Source organism: Aspergillus undulatus, assembly GCF_047715775.1.
Source record: "Aspergillus undulatus strain CBS 261.88 unplaced genomic scaffold BDV17scaffold_3, whole genome shotgun sequence".
Classification (NCBI taxonomy): Eukaryota; Fungi; Ascomycota; class Eurotiomycetes; order Eurotiales; family Aspergillaceae; genus Aspergillus; species Aspergillus undulatus.
In genome coordinates this window covers 767,561-784,753 of record NW_027396607.1, presented here as the reverse complement: position 1 = coordinate 784,753, position 17,193 = coordinate 767,561, and the positions used below count along the sequence as shown (strand labels likewise).

Genomic DNA, 17,193 nt, shown 5'->3' with positions numbered 1-17,193 from the left:
TTCTGACTGGACCGCGAACATATACGAGGTATAATTGAGCCAGTACATGACTGTTAAACGGCAATGGCAATGACAATAAAAAGAATGCCACAGCAAGCAAACCTAGGCTCCTGGCCAGCGCAATCATGGCGGGGTTTCATATGCTGATTGAGCCGAATACGCCAAATAATGCTACAGGCGCCAGGGATGCATCGCCGTGAGATATAGATCAAAGAGACACCCTCAATCGTCCAACGCCTGGTGGAAAGAGCCGAAAACACGCGCACAGGAAACAAACCAACAGAACCGATTTCTCCGGACGTGCCTGCCAGATTACCAGAAATCTAGGCGAGGAGCAGTCGTAGTCGAGCCTATCCGGGCCCTACTCTTTGAGCCGATTATTGTACTATCCGCCAACCCTGGCGCGCGATAGCTGATCAGGACTTGCGTCCCTGCTGCCGGTTGTCGGGCTGCTCCCGTTGCTCATCGCCGCTCGAGTACTGGCCGGAGGTGTCCGTTGGAGATGTTGTCGCAGATGCGGACTCTATCATGAGAAGGATCTATCAGAAACCCGGTCGCTAAAAGTTTAAAGGCCGGACGTCGCTTACCTGTGGACTGATATCCGTTTTGTGCCTCCGAGGATCGGGCGTTACCACCCACGATCACTGATCGACGCGCCTTCAGTCGTTCTTCAGCCTCGCGAATTCTGTTTTGGAGCTCTTCTAATTCTCGGTTCTGAATCATCATCTGGTATTTTCTGGTAGATCGTTAGCCCCTAGCCCCTCGTATCTTCAAGATCATTGAATGTTATGGATGCAACGGGCGCGCAGACCGCTCAGTTATGAACTTACTTCTGATCAATAGTTTGCGAAAGGTAGTCGACATTGCTATCCAGTGAGAAGGCGGAGTCCAGTGCAGAGGAGAAGGCCTGTGCCATAGTCCTATAGTTCTCTGGTTAGCGTTCAAAGTTGAGGATACGGAATGCGAGGGAAACGAACGACTGCGGCCGGGCCTTTGGCTTCCACTCTTGGTCTGCGTCGGACATCTTGAGTATCTGTAGATTAAATATATAGGTAAAAGATAAGCTCGAGAGCTTCGGTCGAAAGAAGGCTTTCTCTAATAGAAGGACTGAAAGAAGCAGCTCGAGGCCGGGTTCAACAGAGCCGCGGCAAAGGGGGGTATCACAACAACTTGGAGTCGAATGTAGTATGAGAAAGATCAACGGCCGCACGAAAGCGTAGGAAGATTAGGATGGTATAGGAGAAAATCAGGACCAGCTGAAAGTCAGATATTACTCAAGGAGGCCCGAGGGGTGAAGACGGTAGTAGATGAGGGTGAGAGTGAAAGTGGAAGGAAGATAGACTTGTCGCACTCTTCTTGACGGGGCCAGGAGGGACCACTTTTTAGTTGGATTGACAGGGGCCCTGCACGATCGGAGGAATGACAAGATGAAGACCTAAAAAGGGGGATGGTCGATTTTTAGACTCGGAGCTGGCTGCTTGTCGAGTGGGCATCCATCTAAACTACTTGAGTCATTTAGTTCCCTAACGAGGGGAGCATACGAAGCAAAGGAAAGGAGGCAACAGTCGTAGTGCAAGGGGCCCGAGAGGAGGTGATGAGAGAAAGGGGACGCGGGAGATTGACTGAGCTATAGCGAGAAACGGGCCCGAGTCGACAGCCGGTGATGGCCACTGACATTTGCTAGAGGTTAAATAGTTCTTCCAATCTCCCCACCGTGCTGGATACTCTCATCAAAGAACACCTCCATCAACAAGAATCCATAACAGTGTTATTGCAGCTTGATGAAGAAGAACTTATAGATACATAATTATCTTATACTTGAGGACGTTTGAGCTGGCTCATCAAAGACAAACGCTATACTTTGTACACCGTTGCACGGACATCTCTTGAAACCAGCCTTAATCTTATAGATCGCGAGCTTCAACAACAATGAAAGGGGGCCCGGCGCCGGGCAATTTCAGGTCGACGACCCCTGACACCGTGGGGTCGTGTAACAGTACCGTATCATAATCCTTCAGCGCCTACTAGTCTCGCAGTTGGCATAGCTTCGAGGAGACACTTTAAATGTACTATATATCTACATCTCGTCATCTCTAGATTATCAACCAGCTCGGACCGTTCCCACTCTTCGCTCCTTTAGCTTTATGCACAACACAGAGAACAACCCTCCGCCCCGTAGTTCGCGATGATGCCGGGGCAACCCGTGGCGTCATTTTGCATAGTTCAGCGGGTAAGCTGGTTACATTACATACGGCTATTGGTCGTCGTGGCTCCGCCGGAGACTCCTCTTGGCGCTGGCCGAGTGTCGATCGCCTCACGTGACGCTACCACAGGCAGCGCGCGGGAAATGGAAACGTCGTCGAAACGAGATTTTCCCCAGTTGCTGCTCCGGCTTCACGTCCTCTTTCTCGTCTATTTTCGCGCCCTTCACCTCCGATTTCCATCCTTGTCTCACTCTCCGTGTATCTCCTGTTATGTCCTAGAATTTAACGAATTTTCTTTTTTTTTTTTTTCAATTTTTTTTTCTCACATCTGTCGAGCTTCCGTCTCTCCGATCTCTGCTGGCCTTCCTTCCCCTTGTCAAGGTTTCCCCTTTGTTCGCTGCGTTAATGGTATACCGAGCCACCCGTATGCGATCGGCGCTCCCTCCTGCCTAAAGCGCCAACCATATAATTGCTTCGCGACTTGCATCAGTTCATCACCAATAATTTGACTGGGCTCTCCGGACCTTTCCCTCCATAACGCTTCTTTCCCACCGTGGCCCCCATCCCTCCATCACTTTCCCCCAGTGGCCGGTCGCACGGGCAATGGGGGATGCCTCCTCTGTCGGCTTACACTCCCCTTGAGTCCCTTCTCTTCTTCCAGTCTCTAGCCGCCCATAACGACACGCGATCAACCAGCTTTGCCTCGATATCCGATCTTCTGCGCAACAACAAGTTTGTTCGCGAAAATGGCGCGTTCGACGCGCGCAGGCTCTCTCCAGAGGCATTGGAGGAGCTGTATTCGAACCTGATGCGCGATGGAGGTGATTCTGGTTCGACACAGGAACCGAATGGCCATCACTCGGAATCCAGCCCTAGTAACCCCAAGAAGCGCAAGATTGCGACGCCCAGACCCGACGGCCTGTCTGATGATGGAAAGCGAAAGCCCGGATTTGTGCCGTACTTGGTGTCGCACCTCTACGCTAAATACAAAGAGATTGCCACGGCGGAGATCAGGAACGAAGAGAAGCGGTTCAGGGATATCAAGAAGGAGATTGAGCGACTAGAGAAGGAAGAACGCGAGGCGCCTCGAGAGAAACCCGAGCTGTCCGCACCAACACCGGTTCCTCAATCGAAACCTGAGTCGGCGCCGGAGCTGATGGACTTGGATACAAACGAGACACCCGTTAGGCAAGCACAGCCTGCTAAGGAACTGAAGCCAGTTTCCGTGGAGCCTACTGCGAATGTAGAGGTGAAGCCACCTCAACCGGAAGCCCAGCGCAACGATCAGCCGCCGCCGACACAAGTCACCCCACAACCACCACCCTCAGAATCTCATCCGCCCGCGCAACCTGTTGCACAACAGCCCAACGCTCAGACAAAGGACCTGCAGCCTGAATCACAACCACTAACACAAGCGTCACTAAAACAACAACCCCCACTCCCTCAACCATACCATCCTACACCACAGCAGCAGCAGCAGCCGCAGGTTCAACCTCAGCCACAACAGGCCGTCCCTTCTCAACAAGGCCAGCTCCCCGTACCGCAACTATCACAGCAGACGCAGCTATTCAACGGGAAAGGTCTACCGCACGTACAGCAATCAAGCGATACCGCTCAGAAGGGAACCGCGCAGGACGAGGTACCAAATGTCCAGCCTCCACAGTCCCAGAAGCCGCAGACGACGCCTGTTGCTGTGGCTCCTGGGCCTGTTCGCGGTGTCGCGCCAATGCCACCACAACCTCCAGAACCTTCGCAGTCGACCAATGCGCCGGCTCCTTCTACTCCACAAAAGCTCACCCCGGCAAAGGCCACTGGAAGAAAGGGTGCACCGATTGCGCCTGTTTCTACTGCCCCTCCACGTGGGCCACCTCAGACCAGCTTCCAGCAATGGTCATTGAACCAACCCCAACCCTCTCAACCCCCGTCACAAACTCCTTCATCCTCGATATCCCAACCTACAGCTCAGGCCAAGCCTCTACAACCACCACTCACTCAACAGACGCCGAAGGTGGAGAGAAGGGCGCAGCCAGGACCTCTACCCACCGCGACTCCATCCACTCCGCAACCATTATCTCGCGCCGTCTTTCAAACGCCTGCACCTCCAGCATCCGGTTTCGCAACGCCTGTTGGACCTACTCAGGGTTTTCCGTCTACAGGGAAACCGGCATCAAGGCCACGGCTGTCTATTAACACGCCAGGATCCTTTACCCCGTGGAAACAGACTCCACACCTTGCTTCGCCCAATCCTCCACGCTCACCTGAGCGGCCTCGGCCGGAAGATGTTAGTCCGATCAGTGAAAAGGCACCGTCGCCATTCGGTTCGCGAGCGGCAACCCCGGAAGAGCCTGAGCCTCCGCGCCGACGGGGTCAGGGACGAGGGAGGAAGAAGGCGTCAGATGGCGACCAAAGCAGTTCGAAAAAGAAAGGCGAGAAGACAACAGGATCGACAGGGAAGAAACGTGGTAGAAGTACGCCTTCTTCAAGAAGTCGAGGACGGTCCATCTTGTCCCGAGATGATGAGTCAGGGACGGAGGCTGCCGAGGTTAAACGTGAAGTGCCCATCACGCCTGCTGATATCAACTCTGCCGAAGCTGAACGTAACTCGACTCAGAAAGGTGCCAGCTCGGAGCCCCGACCGAGGGGTCGACCGAAACGCAAACGTGCTCCTAGTGAGGCTCCTGATCCAGAGCCTCAGGCTCAGCCCCAGCCCGAGCCCGCTCAGCTTAGCCGTGCGGATTCAGACCAGTCAGCACCGTTTGTGCTGTGCGCGCGCAACTTCCCGAGAACCGGAGCTCCAATCATGAACGATGTATTGATGCATAAACATGCCTCTATATTCACCAAGCCCTTGACGGAACGCGATGCACCCGGCTACCGAGACCTCATCTACCGACCTCAGGACCTGAAGTCTATCAAATCAAGCATCAGCCAGGGCAGCAAGTCGCTAGCGGCCGCAACAGAAGCCGCCAGTACCCCAGTTGCAGATGGCGAGTCTCCTGTTCCCAACTCAGGGACACCGTCAAAGAACGCCGTTCTAATGCTGCAAAAGAGCGAGGATGTCATACCGCCCAAAGCAATAGTCAACTCATCGCAGCTCGAGAAAGAGTTGATACGCATGTTCGCTAACGCGGTCATGTTCAACCCGCTTCCCCAGCGTGGTTTTGGCCCGGCTTTTCCGATGATTGTAGATGGTGGGTCAGGGAGGAAACAGTATGCGCCTGAGCGTGATGAGGGTGGCATCATCAAAGACACGCTCGAAATGTTCGAGGATGTCGAGCAGGCAGTCACGAGGTGGCGGGCTGCGGAACGGACGGCCGATGAACTGGCGAGCAAGAGCGTCCTCTCTCTTCGAAGAGAAAGCGCTAGCGATCCGAACATGGACTCTGACGATGTCAAGGGCTGATCATCGATCATCAGATCAAGAGTTGTAATGAGTTAAGATACCGTTATGTAACATTATCAAGGCAAGCAAATGGGAAGCGAAGGAAATCATGGAACATTTATTATCAGCATTTATACACCTGAACTCCGTATTCCTTTTTATATCCTGTCTATATGCTATATGTATTGGTATGGTCGTAAATGATCGTAACTTGTTCCAAACGAAAAAATAAATAAATAAATAAATAATAAAAATAAAAGAATCAAGCAGCCCCCTGCACCGCCTGCGGCTTCGTCCTCCCAAGCCCATCCTTCGCATAGAAATCCATCGGATAAACACCACCATGCGACTTCTCCCACCCCTCCCTAACCCCCAACGCAATAAGCGCCTCATACGGCGTCAACAACGGCCGCGGAAACGCATATCCCCAGTCAATACTCAACCGCGGACAAGCAATCTGCACCCAGCACTCGACATCGCTCATGGCCGCTAACTTGCCCGGGAAGATCTCGCTGAGCAGGAGGTTCACGAAGGGGATACCACGCTCGCGCAGATAAGTCTCGATCATGGCCATTGTGTGCGGGTTGCCTTGTCGACCAAGGGAGCCGAGGATAATCCCCCATTTCTTCGCGGAGCGGGCGGTAGATATGGCGTCGCGGCGGAGGGTGTGCATTTCGTTGTGGTCGTAGGATTCGCGGGAGAGGGTACGCGAATAGGGATCGTAGCGGTAGGCGGGGATGGAGGGGTTATGGATTATGGCAGATTCGAGGTGGAAGCGGCCATCGCCGAGGTAGAGGAGGTAGTCGATTTCCTGGTTGGATAAGGTAGGCGATGTGCAGCCTAGGATTTCGCCCTTTGAGAGCGGGGTGATTTGAGGGATTATGACGTTGAAGCCGGCGCGTTCGAGGACGGGGCGTAGGCCATGGAGGGTTGCGTTGAACTGGATTGTGCCGACTGTGGCGATTGTTTTGCCTGTTTGGAAGTTGCGCTCAAGGGTTGCGAGGAGGTGCGTTGTGTCGATGCTGATGTCGACGAAGATGTAGAGGGTTTTGATCTTGGTTACGTCGACTGGGATCAGGCAGGAGTGAGCGTAGTGGACGAGGAGGTCGCAGCCTAGCGCGCGCGCGGTGTAGTCGTCTATGCAGCATGCGCCGTAGGTGACGTCGCCCATGATGAGGGTCTCCGTGCCCGGGCAAAATTGGGTGAGGATGTCGGAGATTGTAGTTGCGAAAAGAAGGAGGCCCTCGGGGAATTGGAGGGCTATGCGCTTTGCGCCAGAGGTGCGGATGCGGTGGATGGTCTTGGGTATTTCGAAGGAGTAGTTCTTCGGGAGGAGATCGATGGCCGCTAGGATATCGGGGTTTTCAAGGATTTCAGGAGGGACTTGATTAAGGGTTCTGGGTGTTCGTCTGGGAGCAGCTGCTACTGTCAGCTCGTGAAACGAAATCTGAGTCCATTTGTTATATACCCTTTTGTATGCTTGTGGATTCAACATCCTGGACGCTCGGTGATGATTGTGCCTGGGCGTCTGCTGTGCGTCTTCCGACAAATCTTTTCTTGGGTTGCTTCAAGGAGGCATTCGCCTGAGGAGGTACACTTGAGTCACCCATGATGCCTGAGATTGTATCAAATATGAAGCAAATGCAATGCTGGTGAATGCTCTTTGACATAAGACGGTGGGATCATATTTTCCCATTTTGCCTGACTAAGAGGGGTCGTCGGGTGGAGTTACCGGCTTTAACCTCTTTCAGCCTTGTGCCACTGCCACTTGCTTCTCCGCATTCCACTCTTGAACCCTGGGGCTCATGGTCTGATTCATCTTCTTCCTCTCCATGTCCTGCGATCTTGAATCAGGACCATTTGCTTCCTTCGGACTCTCAAAATGATCAAACCCAGGCCCAGGCTAGGTCTCTTATCCACCCTTCGATTTCCAACGAGGCGCTTTGCGACAGAGGCGCGGTTAACTTCGGACCATGTCCGCATAGTCGAAGTAGGACCTCGCGATGGGCTCCAGAACGAGAAGAAGTCTATTTCGCTCGAAACGAAGCTTCAACTAATATCGAAGCTTGCAAAGACCGGAGTCACAACAATTGAGGCGGGTTCATTTGTGCCTGCAAAATGGGTGCCCCAGGTCTGTCTCCGCATGCGGACCGCCGTTATCCGAGATGGCCGGCGAGGATGAGCGTTCGAAGTATGCTGACTGCTGAGCTTTCATAGATGGCGAGCACTGCAAAAATATGCGAATACCTTCTACAAACACCGCCGCAATCTCAGAACGCCATTGCCTACAATTATCTTGTCCCGAATGTCAAGGGACTAGAGGGTCTAATCAAAGTCATGGATTCGACGGGTGTCCCGGCAAGTACAGAAGGGACTGAGACCAAGCCCCCGACAACAACGGAAATCTCGCTCTTCGCTGCTGCTACAGAAGCCTTCTCCAAGGCCAACACGAATTGCACTATCCAGGAATCACTAGATCGCATTCGCCCCATTGTATCATTGGCCAAGACAAAGGATATCCGGGTTCGCGGATACGTCTCTGTTGCTTTAGGCTGCCCATACGAGGGGCCGGACGTTTCGCCGTCCAAGGTCGCTGATATTACGGCGACCCTGCTCGAGATGGGTGCGGATGAAGTATCGGTAGCCGATACCACGGGAATGGGTACCGCGCCCCGCACAATGGAGCTTCTCCAGACTTTGAGGGCCGCTGGCATCGCCAACACTGACCTGGCTCTCCACTTTCACGACACCTATGGCCAGGCGCTGGTCAACACCATCGTAGGTTTAGAGCATGGGGTTCGGATCTTTGACAGTAGTGTTGGCGGACTTGGTGGCTGCCCTTACTCCAAGGGCGCGACGGGCAATGTTTCCACTGAAGATCTTATTCATACCGTGCATGGACTTGGGATGCACACCGGCATTGATTTGGAAGAGATGTCGAGAATCGGAGCCTGGATCAGTTGTGAAATAGGTCGGGTTAACGAAAGCAGGGCTGGAAAGGCGACGGTAGCACGGCTTCAGTCATAGTCCATACATTATGCATTGCTGGTCAGCTTGCTTGTACAAATTGTCTCTGTCTATAAATATTCTCGGGTTTTTCTTATCTGTTTTATGAATTAATTGTTGCCCTATCTCTGCAGTACAGTATACAGTCCTCACCGCTTCGGCAAGGTGGCACGCGACTCTTCCACCTCAACCCAACAACTCCGACCTTATTATTCTTGGAGAACACCTTCAACATCTGTCTATGATTTGCAAAAATATCTGCTACCATTGAACCGCACTAACCTCTGCTGCCCAAAAGTGCCTCTCTGTAGTCTACTAATACACCCCCGTTCAGCTTTGAAGACAGGTAATGCCTGATGAACGAATGCTACCACTCCCAGGCTCCCCGTCTTCTTCATGGGCCCGTTTCCGTGCGCAACTGGGCGCATTGTTCCAAGGAGCTGACCCTAAGGTCTGCGTGGCATTCTGGCTATTTGGTAGGCGCCATCCTCGTTGATATCTCTTGCTCTGTCTAATTGAACCGTGGTCACAAGGTCTGATAAACAACGTGCTCTATGTCATCATCTTGTCGGCGGCGCTAGATTTAGTCGGGCCCAATGTCCCCAAGGGCGTCGTACTCCTCGCCGATGTTATCCCCTCCTTTACAACGAAACTGGTCGCTCCCTACTTCATCCACGCTGTTCCTTACTCCGCACGAATCGTGATATGCGTCGTTCTGTCCGCCCTGGGCATGCTCGTCGTGGCGCTGAGCCCGGCATATGTTGATGGCGGCACGATATCCTCCAAACTCGCGGGAATTATTTTGGCTAGTCTGTCTAGCGGGCTGGGAGAGCTCAGTTTTGTGGGGTTGACACATTTCTATGGACCGTTTAGCCTGGCAGCTTGGGGAAGCGGAACGGGAGCTGCTGGGCTTGTTGGAGCTGGTGCCTATGCACTGGCGACGACTTCATTGGGGCTGAAGGTGAAGACAACTTTACTGACGTCCGCTTTCCTGCCGGCTGTCTTGGCCGTCAGCTTTTTCTTGATATTGCCCCGATCGCGGCTGCAATCCGGGCATATTGGAGTCGGGGATGGGGAAGGGCGTGCGGATGCTGGTGTTACTGGCGATGGTGACGAAGAAAGAGAGGGCTTGCTTGGCTCGTCTGTCCATGCCGCACGGAGCCTCAAGATAGCGCATACTGGCCGCAGTGGATGGCAGAGTTTCAAGGCAAACCTGCAGCGCGCGAAAGGGCTATTCTTCCCTTTGTATGTTTGCATTCCCCCCCCCCCCTCTTACCCGTCTTTGGCTGTTTGTGGACAAACTGACGGTTTCCAGCATGCTTCCGCTCCTCCTCGTATACATCGCGGAATACACCATCAACCAAGGGGTATCCCCGACGTTACTCTTTCCGCTCGAAGAGACCCCATTCGAGCAGTTCCGGGCATTCTATCCCGCGTACAATGCGATATACCAGGTTGGCGTCTTCATCTCTCGCTCTTCCACCCCCTTCTTCCGTATACATGACCTCTACTTCCCATCGTGCCTGCAGATCATCAACCTGATAGTGTTGACGCTGCACGCACTATTTGGCCTCATTCCGAATGTTTATATTGTCTTCCTCGTGGTGTTCTGGGAGGGTCTCCTGGGAGGTCTAGTGTATGTCAACACGTTTGCGGAAATCGGCGACCGTGTGCCTCGCGAGGATCGCGAATTCTCACTCGGGGCTACGACGGTCAGCGACTCCGGAGGCATCTGTATTGCAGGATTCCTGGGGATGGTGTTTGAAGTGTGGCTCTGCGATTGGCAGGTGTCGCATGGACGGGACTTTTGCCGACGAACGTGATTTGGAATACTCGCAGCTAGAAAATAGAATATGCAAGACTATGCAGCTGATAAAGAATATGCAAACTGCAGCGATACTTCGTTCTGCGAGCCTGATATTTGAGGCTGCACGAGAGTAGAATGACAGTAGAGTTCAGCTGACAATCGGCGCCACAGGACCGGGCCTTTTGCATGTGATCGAGGAACGCTCTGGGAAGCCGTCGCTGACCATCCCACTGCATTCTCTGGCACCAATAATACCCACCATGACTCCAGAACCGACCTGAAAGCCGCCTCCTGTATGGTCATTGGCCGTGACTCCAAATGAGTGGGCTGGTGGGGCCTTCACATGCATGATTATCAACTCTGGAGATGATGATGTGTGTCTGGGGCAATGATGGCCTTTATACTCTGCTGAAGAGTGCCTTGACTCTTCAATGCCTCTATCCTTGATAAGCTTTGTGCATCTATCCCTGACAGTGGCTTCAGCCTGCATTCTCCCCACATTCGGGTCCTTCTTTGTCAGGCTGACGGCGTATTTGCATACTACTCTGTAGGATGGATTGACCGCTGCTCTTCATCTTATACATTGCTACTCGCCCTACGCCGACTCCGCAAGGAGCTGTTTACCACGATCTGTGTGACGTCTTCATCCAACATCTCTCATATTAAAATCCTCGAGACTGCCGTGTCGTACAATCAGCTCGCCAAAATACTCCTAGCTAGTGGCAATGATAGGCATGTCGAATATCCCGAGAGAGCCCCTGCGTAACGCTAATCATCATCCAGACCACGTTCTGGGGAGGCCGTCAACAAAATTCCGAAAGGTCCAGGTGCTGGTTGTATTCCTCTTCTGGTCGTCTTATCTCTTCAGGTACGTCGCGCGAACTGATACTTCCATGTCACAGCTTCTAAGTGCCTCATTTTCAGGGGAGACAAACATGGCCCTCCTATCGTCCGGCGTTTTTCGTCTCGCCTATCCCGGAAATTGAGTGTTTGGCAGACCACTGTTGCTGTTCTTCTTTGGCTCTACCTTTGTCGGAACTTTGCCAAAATCGTGGGCCTCGAGTGCCCCGAACCCCTGGCGAACCTCTATTCTCGATCTTTCTTCCGCGCAACATGGATTACAACGGCGTTGGACGCGGGCTACTGGACTGCCATGAAAGTCCGCCCAAAGTGGCTCCGAGAAATTGCGTCTCTGGCTGGCACAGTATATTATCTATTTGCGGCTGAGCAGGCAGACGATAAGGTTCGCCGCGTACGGGCAACCCTAACAGTGGAGCATCTGCGTGTTTCATGGAATAAAGGAACAACGCCGTATCTATGGGCTCTGCAGGCACTAGTACGTCCACGGCTGACGAGATACTCGCCTCGAGCTATACGCATCCCTCGGCCGCGCCAGTCAGTCTACAAGGAACCCACTAATGCTTGGTTGTACTTCGACGGTCCTCTAAGTGCATTGCGGGACCAGACTTGCATCATCCTAGATATTCCTGGAGGTGGATTCGTTTCCATGACACCGCGACACTCTGAGGACCGACTACTAGCCTGGGCTGGAAAGACCAAGCTCCCTATTCTAAGTCTCAACTACAAAAAGGCGCCGGAATATCCGTATCCTTACGCCCTCAACGAATGCTACGATGTTTATCATTCAATAATAGCTACGCGCGGTCGCTGCTTAGGGCTCAGTGGAGATGCGCCGCCTCGCATTATTCTCTCGGGTGACAGTGCTGGAGCCAACCTTGCCGTCGGCACGACCCTGATGGTTCTCCAGTCTGGTAGGAGGGGTCAGACCTTGGGACAAGGGCAAACCTCACTTCCAAAACCAGACGGGCTTGTTCTCGCATACCCAGCACTGAATATGAAAATTGAGAGCTGGATGACCGAAGAGCAGATGGGGTTGATCCAGGACAAGAGCACCAACCGGAGCGTCGTGCAAAGGAAGGACATGGATTATCAAAGACTAACCCCGTTCGCCACCCCAGGCGCTTCTGGTAATGACCTACAACACAGCCCCCATCTCTCGGGCCCAGACCTTGAGGCTGGCGCTTTGGCACAAGGGACGCCGGAGCTAGCAGTGGACGAGTACAACCAAGAGGAAGAGACGCAGCCCGCTTACTTTGCGAACAATCAGCCGAAGAAAATCCAAACAAGACTTGCCGTGTCATCAGTCATCTCCTACGTCAACGACAGGATCCTATCCCCAGAAATGATGCGCGCGATGATCATCCTCTACATCGGGCCCCATAATCGCCCAGATTTCAACACAGACTACCTTCTGTCTCCTGTCCTCGCGCCCGAAGCTCTCCTCGCGCAATTTCCCAAGACATACATCCTCACAGGTGAGCGAGACCCGCTAGTCGACGACACAGTCATCTTCGCCGGTCGACTCAGACAAGCCAAGCTGCGCCGATTCCAGGAACGACATGACCTAGGCCTCGAGAAGAGCCACAGACTATTCAACGAGAAGGACCACGTCGAGGTCTCTTTGCTCCCTGGGGTCTCTCACGGTTTCATGCAGATGGCCGGTTTCTTCCCAGATAGCTGGAAACACATTAACCGGTGTGCGGCATGGATCCAAACGCTTGTCAGCATGGCCGAGATTAAAAGCTCAACTTCAAGTCTCAGCAATAGTGCCCTCACCCATGAGAGTGTCTCCAAGGTCAACTTTGAAAGCGAGCTTCCGGCGCGCAATCACAAACGCACTTTTACTGGCGAGTCCTCCGCAGACGAAGACAAACCGCTTGAGATGAGCATTGGGAAGATGACGCCCTTGACACCCGCTGTTCGTCGCGCCAATCCACCAAATCTTAGCCAGCCAGTACAAAATGGTACAGCAATTGAGCCCGAGACCGAGACCGACATCAACACTATCAACCAACCCGATATCCCACAAGATCATACCAACACCAACACCACCAAACTTAACGACTCAAATCCCAGTCTCGGCGCCGAACCAAGAAATCCCAATACCAATACCCATCCCTCTCGAGCCCGCCCAACCCGCGCAAACACAGTAGGCGTCCAGCTCCAAGCAGGCCTGGGCCTCGGCAAGCGCCGCCGCCTCGCCCCAACAAACATAAATATCCTCCCCGAGTCGGACCCTGCTAGCCCCATGCGCCAGCTGGAAAGAGAGCATAGCCTTTATAGTCTGCCGAGTGAGGAGGATCTTCTGGTTAGGAGGATGTCGGGCCTTGCGGGGGGTTTGAATGGGGTTGGGGAAGGTGCGAGGACACCGTGATGAGATTGGTATACCCTCTCTCTGTCTCTATCTATCTATATATATATTTTGCTAGTAGGGGTGACGAAAGTTGTGAAGGTGAGCGCTCGGATGAGTCGTGCTCTGACTGTTGCCTGTCAATCTAAGTAAGGTGGGAGCCCGACACGGCATATAGAATGAATATGAATACTAGTTTAAATTCCAACAACCTTGGAAGCCATTGGCATACGTAGTCGACCGCACCTCTTCATGTTATTGGTAAGACTGGTGAAATCAAATGGGAACACCTCCAGCTGATAGGCTACTTTTTCTCTCGCCTCAGATGAGAATACTTGATTCCGTACCTCGTGCATACCCAGCGCCCAAACTGCCCCCACTCCTCCAACAAAAGGCTGTTTCTAGTTTTTACCCTTTGGTTGGGCGCTTCAAGCCCCGCGCTAGTGAATCGCCCCGGAATACCGTTGGTCGCCGTTGGTGCCAGGTGAGGTACCTAGGTACTCCGTAGACAGCGTTTGAACTTCCAAGACCCCGAGCCCGCCCTGCTGGGGCGGATCGCCCTCCATGACAATGGCATTGTTCATTGGATGGGATGGGCTTTTGCCAACGCATACTCCGTAGCGTGTCTTTGCCTACGTAGGGGGTTTTGTAAGACATATTTCTGCTTGCACATACTTAGTACATTTAGCTTATGTTATGCGGGCAGGAGGACATAAGTACGTGCATATCCGCTGCAGTTGTACTTCTCGCTGTATTTCAGCTTTTTATCTAGTGTTTACTCCGAGGTTATTTTCTCTATTTATTACTGCCCGCTACTCACCTTATTACTATTTAGACATTACGTTGCACCTACTTTCTACAGTAACCTACGTACCACACAGCCCTCCGCAGCCCAAGAACCATGGCCGAACTAGCATCCACCATTCTCGCCATAGCCGGAGGCATCGACATCTTAGCCCGTACTTCTCTTACCATCTCGAAGCTGGTGCGAGAATAGAAAGATGCCCCGGCCCAGATCACAGCCCTAGCTGAGGACGTCAAGCATTTGCATGGTGCAACAGTTCGGCTAAGGGCCTTCGCTGCTGAGCTGCAGCTTCAGGCTTGTTATACTGAAGAAAAGGAAGAAGTGGAAGACAACCTTTACGTCACGGTTATAACGGGCTTGGTGCGCAGGGCTGAGCCGTTGTTGATGAAGTTAAGCAGGGTGATCCAAGCCCTGGAGCTCAGTGGGCCAGCGATGAAAAGTTCACGCCGACAAAGTTTGAAATGGATGAGGCAGTCGAAAAAGGTGGAGTCGCTTCGGAAGGAGTTGAAAAGCCTAAGGCTGGACACGGTTGAGGTTTTGAGTGCTTATGCGGCGTGAGTCTTCGTTTCACGTGCAGTGATATGTTGCTGATTCGGTTGCAGGTCTCAAGGCCTTCGAATTGAATCCTGTATATGGCATATCGGAATGAGCAGAGAGGCTGGTTGGACGTTACCAGACAGTCGTTGACCAGCATCATGGCTAGTTTAGAGGACGTATCGGGGGAAACGGCAGACCGGCCCTTGCAAGGCTCACGAGATGTGCTGCAGAAATGGTCCTGGGAACGATCTCACCATAGTGACCAGCCTGCCCCCCAGACGATGTTGGCAACTGTACGACCATTCGACGGCCCAGGCAACTCATGCGGTCCTCGTTGTCCCTGTAGGTGTCATGTTGGGAGAAAGTGCGGCCACTTCCGAGTCGCTCCATTCCGAAGCATCTTGGGTTCTGTATCAGTCATTTTCTTTGGGTGGAAGCTGATGGGACCAAAATGTGATGTTCACTCCTGCCAAAAGGCGCGGCTAAAGTTCCTCCAAGTGACACTCCGTCCAAACCACTGGGCCTATCTGTCGTTGTATCCGCTCAGCTCGACGATGGCGTACCCACGCTCGGTATAAGTCTGGGAGCGACAGCGAATGCCACGGATGAGGGTAACAGCATGAGTATATTTGCTTTCGTGAGAGGGAGGAAACTCCCAGAGCTGAAACAGATGCTCCAACGGCGCCCCGGCGCAGTACTGGACGCCTCCCACCGTCAAGGTTTCTCCTCTTTGCATTACGCATTCCAGTTGGAAAGTGCGGAGACTATAAAAGTCCTCCTTTCTGCTGGTGCTGATCCGTCCTTGGAGGATCACTGGGGGGTGCCCGCGATGTACGACGCGTTCGTGCGGGTTTTGCACCCGCTCGAATCAACGCAAGGCAAGGACGAGGATGAAATGAGAAAGTCGTTGCCGATTTCAATATTTCTAGACGAGTATAACTTCACGCATATCCATCGCATTATTGTTGGCTCCCGGCCTTTGAGACTTGAGGCCGCCTTGAACGACGGGCTATACAGCGCTGATGTGAACGCACAGGATGATATGGGAATGACGCCTCTTCACTGGGCAGCGCTTAAGAACGATGCGAATGCAGTCGCGGTCCTTCTGTCCGCTGGCGCGGATGTTAGGATCCGCAACAAAAGAGGCAGAACAGCCCTTTGGGAGGCATGCCTCATCAATTCAGAGGCTTGCGCTGAGAAGCTGATCACATTCGGTGCAGACGTCAATGCCGGTTGCAAGTACGGACATCGTCCAATACATGATGCAGCACAGAGTAATGCTGGCGGTGACCTCCTTTCTCTGCTTCTCGCCAATGGAGCAAACCTAGAAGATTCCGAAAACACATTCGGCAGGACCCCATTGGCTCGAGCTATAGCCTTCGACAGCGCCCGTACCTGCAAATATCTCTTAAAGCGCGGTGCAAACGCACATCGCCAGGTTCGAGAGGGTAGTACGCCATTTTTCGAGGCCATCGTCAAGAACTCGCATGATTGCCTCAAGCTTCTGCTGGAGTGGGGAGTCGATTATCTCCACAAAAGCAGGAACCAGACATTGTTGCATGTGGCCGCAATGAGAGGAGACGGACGGACGTTCGAGATTTTATCCAGGGCCCGATTGACTCGTCTCGATGTGAACGCCAAAGAAAATCGTTCGATGACTGCTCGACAGTTGTTTGCAGCTCGATCGGGCGTTCCCCCGGACACGGCTGCGTCGTTTGAGTGCCTTCTTCGAAGCCTGACAGAGACGGAGTCGACTGGAGGACACCCTGGCGAAGCAAGCAGCGACGAGGAGGACTTTTTCGATGCGCTTGAGTATGCGAGTAGTGACCGATATCCTTGAAACGGCGATACAGAAGGAAAGAGCAGCCTTGGAAGGTGGATCACGGCCGGATCTGCATAGGCTTGGCCTCTAAATGTGAGGCCGGCGGCCGAAGTCTGAGAGCTCTTGAAGTTGAACCGGGTGTCTTGGCTCCGTTGAGTGGACCACAGAACACGCGACATTGGGCGTTGAAGGTGGGTTCGTAGCATTGTATGATTATTGTGAACCTGGGCTTTGTAGTTGATAGTAGAGGTGGGGAAGGGGTGAAGCCTGAAGAAACAGAAGAAGAGCTCCAAAGTTCAAGCAGCGGTGGAGGAAGGTTACTTTTGGCGGCGGGACTAGCGGCCCCTAGCCAGATGAACCATCTCAACCAACAATGGCGTGCTATGGAGTCATCCTCGCTCGCTCTCTCAGTTTAATAT

The 17,193-nt window shown here is 53.1% G+C and overlaps 5 protein-coding genes across 5 annotated transcripts; 3 read left to right on the top strand and 2 right to left on the bottom strand.

The window, feature by feature from the left end:
* Nucleotides 1–271: 271 nt before the first annotated feature.
* BDV17DRAFT_110367 (uncharacterized protein) lies at nucleotides 272–1,269 on the bottom strand. Its single transcript, XM_073753836.1, has 4 exons — nucleotides 978–1,269; nucleotides 831–920; nucleotides 588–736; nucleotides 272–523 (listed from the first exon to the last, which is right to left on the bottom strand). The coding sequence occupies exons 1-4, from the start codon at nucleotides 1,022–1,024 to the stop codon at nucleotides 417–419; spliced, it is 393 nt and encodes a 130-aa protein (XP_073620294.1). The 5' UTR covers nucleotides 1,025–1,269; the 3' UTR covers nucleotides 272–416.
* A 1,299-nt stretch (nucleotides 1,270–2,568) lies between these two features.
* BDV17DRAFT_110356 (uncharacterized protein) lies at nucleotides 2,569–5,728 on the top strand. Its single transcript, XM_073753835.1, has one exon. It carries the CDS (start codon nucleotides 2,815–2,817, stop codon nucleotides 5,605–5,607), a length of 2,793 nt encoding a protein of 930 aa, XP_073620293.1. The 5' UTR covers nucleotides 2,569–2,814; the 3' UTR covers nucleotides 5,608–5,728.
* Nucleotides 5,728–7,249, bottom strand: dph1 (2-(3-amino-3-carboxypropyl)histidine synthase). The gene is made up of 2 exons (XM_073753834.1): nucleotides 7,055–7,249; nucleotides 5,728–7,005 (listed from the first exon to the last, which is right to left on the bottom strand). Exons 1-2 carry the CDS (start codon nucleotides 7,194–7,196, stop codon nucleotides 5,849–5,851), a joined length of 1,299 nt encoding a protein of 432 aa, XP_073620292.1. The 5' UTR covers nucleotides 7,197–7,249; the 3' UTR covers nucleotides 5,728–5,848.
* A 219-nt stretch (nucleotides 7,250–7,468) lies between these two features.
* On the top strand, nucleotides 7,469–13,634 carry BDV17DRAFT_279162 (CLN3-domain-containing protein; the record flags this gene model as incomplete). Its single annotated transcript, XM_073759664.1, has 7 exons — nucleotides 7,469–7,717; nucleotides 7,804–8,592; nucleotides 8,939–9,068; nucleotides 9,126–9,837; nucleotides 9,908–10,326; nucleotides 11,183–11,267; nucleotides 11,324–13,634. 7 exons carry the CDS (start codon nucleotides 7,469–7,471, stop codon nucleotides 13,632–13,634), a joined length of 4,695 nt encoding a protein of 1,564 aa, XP_073620291.1.
* Nucleotides 13,635–15,342: 1,708 nt separating this feature from the next.
* BDV17DRAFT_110237 (ankyrin repeat domain-containing protein) lies at nucleotides 15,343–16,888 on the top strand. Its single transcript, XM_073753832.1, has one exon. The coding sequence runs from the start codon at nucleotides 15,572–15,574 to the stop codon at nucleotides 16,790–16,792; it is 1,221 nt and encodes a 406-aa protein (XP_073620290.1). The 5' UTR covers nucleotides 15,343–15,571; the 3' UTR covers nucleotides 16,793–16,888.
* The last annotated feature ends 305 nt before the right edge of the window (nucleotides 16,889–17,193 follow it).

Excerpts from the sequence above, each read along its gene's own strand:
- BDV17DRAFT_110367 (XM_073753836.1), bottom strand. The coding sequence starts at position 1,024 with ATGTCCGACGCAGACCAAGAGTGGAAGCCAAAGGCCCGGCCGCAGTC. Across the intron at positions 921-977 it reads CCAAAGGCCCGGCCGCAGTC|GACTATGGCACAGGCCTTCT; the intron begins GTTCGTTTCCCT and ends AGAGAACTATAG. Across the intron at positions 524-587 it reads AAACGGATATCAGTCCACAG|AGTCCGCATCTGCGACAACA; the intron begins GTAAGCGACGTC and ends TTCTCATGATAG.
- BDV17DRAFT_110356 (XM_073753835.1), top strand. The coding sequence starts at position 2,815 with ATGCCTCCTCTGTCGGCTTACACTCCCCTTGAGTCCCTTCTCTTCTTC.
- dph1 (XM_073753834.1), bottom strand. The coding sequence starts at position 7,196 with ATGGGTGACTCAAGTGTACCTCCTCAGGCGAATGCCTCCTTGAAGCAA. Across the intron at positions 7,006-7,054 it reads ATCCACAAGCATACAAAAGG|CTGCTCCCAGACGAACACCC; the intron begins GTATATAACAAA and ends TGACAGTAGCAG.
- BDV17DRAFT_110237 (XM_073753832.1), top strand. The coding sequence starts at position 15,572 with ATGAGTATATTTGCTTTCGTGAGAGGGAGGAAACTCCCAGAGCTGAAA.